This window comes from Ursus maritimus, unplaced genomic scaffold (assembly GCF_017311325.1).
Source record: "Ursus maritimus isolate PB19 unplaced genomic scaffold, ASM1731132v1 scaffold_4, whole genome shotgun sequence".
NCBI lineage: Eukaryota > Metazoa > Chordata > Mammalia > Carnivora > Ursidae > Ursus > Ursus maritimus.
This window is the reverse complement of record NW_024426552.1, coordinates 81465668-81468309: the sequence shown is the minus strand read 5'-3', so window position 1 is coordinate 81468309 and position 2642 is coordinate 81465668. Positions and strand designations below refer to the sequence as shown.

Genomic DNA, 2642 nt, shown 5'->3' with positions numbered 1-2642 from the left:
CCACACCCGCCTCCCAAGCCTGGCGCCCCCTCGGAGCGCTGCCCCAGACCCGGGCGGCGCGGGCAGAGCGGCCACCACAGTACAAGTCACAAGGGGAATGGCAGGACTGGTTCTGCTCCAGTCCTGGGAACTCTGCGTGGGAGGGAGTTTGTGAGTGCGGCCCAAATGCCACCTCCATACTGTGCCGTGGGATGCCAGGAAGTTGACGTTACGCTGCTCCGTAGCCTGCACTTCTGAGAGTCCTTCTGTTGATCTTTTTCTTCCCCCAGCCTCCTTTTGAAACCGGCCCAACTGAAATCCTCCTTTGGGGGAGGCTCAGGAGGAGAATGGGGAGAGAGGACGAGAGTGGGGGCATCCTCTCTCCATCGATTGAATGGAGAAAGATGGTGGGCGATGTGGCTGGGGGTAAGGGGACAAGCTGTAGTGTCCTGGCCGGAGATGAGCTGGGCAGGGAAGAGCCTGCTTGCCGCAGCTTCCCCAGGCCTGGCCTCCCCTTAAGGGTAGAGTCGGCCGCAGAGTCATTCCAAGCAGGATTTATGCTTAAAACAGCAAACTGCGTGGCAGCAAGGAGGGTTTTGAGGACAGAGCTTTCCGTCTCCCAACTTCTTGTCGGGACAGTGTGAGAAAGGGGTGAGCCAGTGCCGGCACCTGTGGAGGAAGAGGGGCGAGGGGAAGAGAGAGGTTAGGGAGAAGCACCGGAGAGGCTGGAGTTGGGGAGAAGCGTGCGGAGGAGCGGGAGAACAATGACACACCAACTCCTGCACCGCCTGTTTCCTGAAATACTAGTAGGACAGTCGCCCTGAACCACCCACTCTGCCCTGCCCCACCCCACCACCTTAGCGGCTTCTCGCGCCCCTTCCTCAACTCAGCGGCCCGCACCAAAAAAAGTAAATCAATATTAAGTTTGAAGAAGAAAAAAATCATAGTCTTAGTGCTGTTTACCCACTTCCTTCGAAAAGGCGTGTGGTGTGACCTGTTGCTGCGAGAGGGGATACAAAGGTTTCTCAGTGGCTGGCAGGCTGGCTGTGGGAGCCGCCTCCCCCTCCCTCCTTCCCCCTCCNGCCGCGCGCTGATTGGTCGCTCGAAACCCATTTATTCCCTGACAGCCCCCATCACATGGATGGTTGTCTATTAACTTGTTCAAAAAAGTATCAGGAGTTGTCAAGGCAGAGAAGAGAGTGTTTGCAAAAGGGGGAAAGTAGTTTGCTGCCTCTTTAAGACTAGGACTGAGAGAAAGAAGAGGAGAGAGAAAGAAAGGGAGAGAAGTTTGAGCCCCAGGCTTAAGCCTTTCCAAAAAATAATAATAACAATCATCGGCGGCGGCAGGATCGGCCAGAAGAGGAGGGAAGCGCTTTTTTTTATCCTGATTCCAGTTTGCTTCTCTCTCTCTTTTCTTCCCCCAAATTATTCTTCGCCTGATTTTTCTCGCGGAGCCCTGCGCTCTCGACACCCCCGCCCGCCTCCCCTCCTCCTCTCCCCCCGCCCGCGGGCCCCCCAAAGTCCCGGCAGGGCCGAGGGTCGGCGGCCGCCGGCGGGCCGGGCCCGCGCACAGCGCCCGCATGTACAACATGATGGAGACGGAGCTGAAGCCGCCGGGCCCGCAGCAAACTTCGGGGGGCGGCGGCGGCGGCGGCGGCGGCAACTCCACCGCGGCGGCGGCGGGAGGCAACCAGAAGAACAGCCCGGACCGCGTCAAGCGGCCCATGAACGCCTTCATGGTGTGGTCTCGCGGGCAGCGGCGCAAGATGGCCCAGGAGAATCCCAAGATGCACAACTCGGAGATCAGCAAGCGCCTGGGCGCGGAGTGGAAACTTTTGTCGGAGACGGAGAAGCGGCCGTTCATCGACGAGGCCAAGCGGCTGCGAGCGCTGCACATGAAGGAGCACCCGGATTATAAATACCGGCCCCGGCGGAAAACCAAGACGCTTATGAAGAAGGATAAGTACACGCTGCCCGGCGGGCTGCTGGCCCCGGGCGGCAACAGCATGGCGAGCGGGGTCGGGGTGGGCGCCGGCCTCGGCGCGGGCGTGAACCAGCGCATGGACAGCTACGCGCACATGAACGGCTGGAGCAACGGTAGCTACAGCATGATGCAGGACCAGCTGGGCTACCCGCAGCACCCGGGCCTCAACGCGCACGGAGCGGCGCAGATGCAGCCCATGCACCGCTACGACGTGAGCGCACTGCAGTACAACTCCATGACCAGCTCGCAGACCTACATGAACGGCTCGCCCACCTACAGCATGTCCTACTCGCAGCAGGGCACCCCTGGCATGGCGCTTGGCTCCATGGGCTCGGTGGTCAAGTCCGAGGCCAGCTCCAGCCCCCCCGTGGTTACCTCTTCCTCCCACTCCAGGGCGCCCTGCCAGGCCGGGGACCTCCGGGACATGATCAGCATGTACCTCCCCGGCGCCGAGGTGCCGGAGCCCGCTGCCCCCAGCAGACTTCACATGTCCCAGCACTACCAGAGCGGCCCGGTGCCCGGCACGGCCATTAACGGCACACTGCCCCTCTCTCACATGTGAGGGCCGGTCAGTGAACTAGAGGGGGGGAGAAATTTTCAAAGAAAAACGAGGGAAATGGGAGGAGAGTAAGAAACAGCATGGAGAAAAACCCGGTACGCTCAAAAAAAAAAAAAAAAA

General features: G+C 60.3%; 1 protein-coding gene across 1 annotated transcript; it reads left to right on the top strand.

Annotated features, from left to right (window-relative positions):
- The first annotated feature begins 1553 nt into the window (after positions 1-1553).
- On the top strand, positions 1554-2642 carry SOX2 (SRY-box transcription factor 2). Its single transcript, XM_040621752.1, has one exon. The coding sequence runs from the start codon at positions 1560-1562 to the stop codon at positions 2523-2525; it is 966 nt and encodes a 321-aa protein (XP_040477686.1). The 5' UTR covers positions 1554-1559; the 3' UTR covers positions 2526-2642.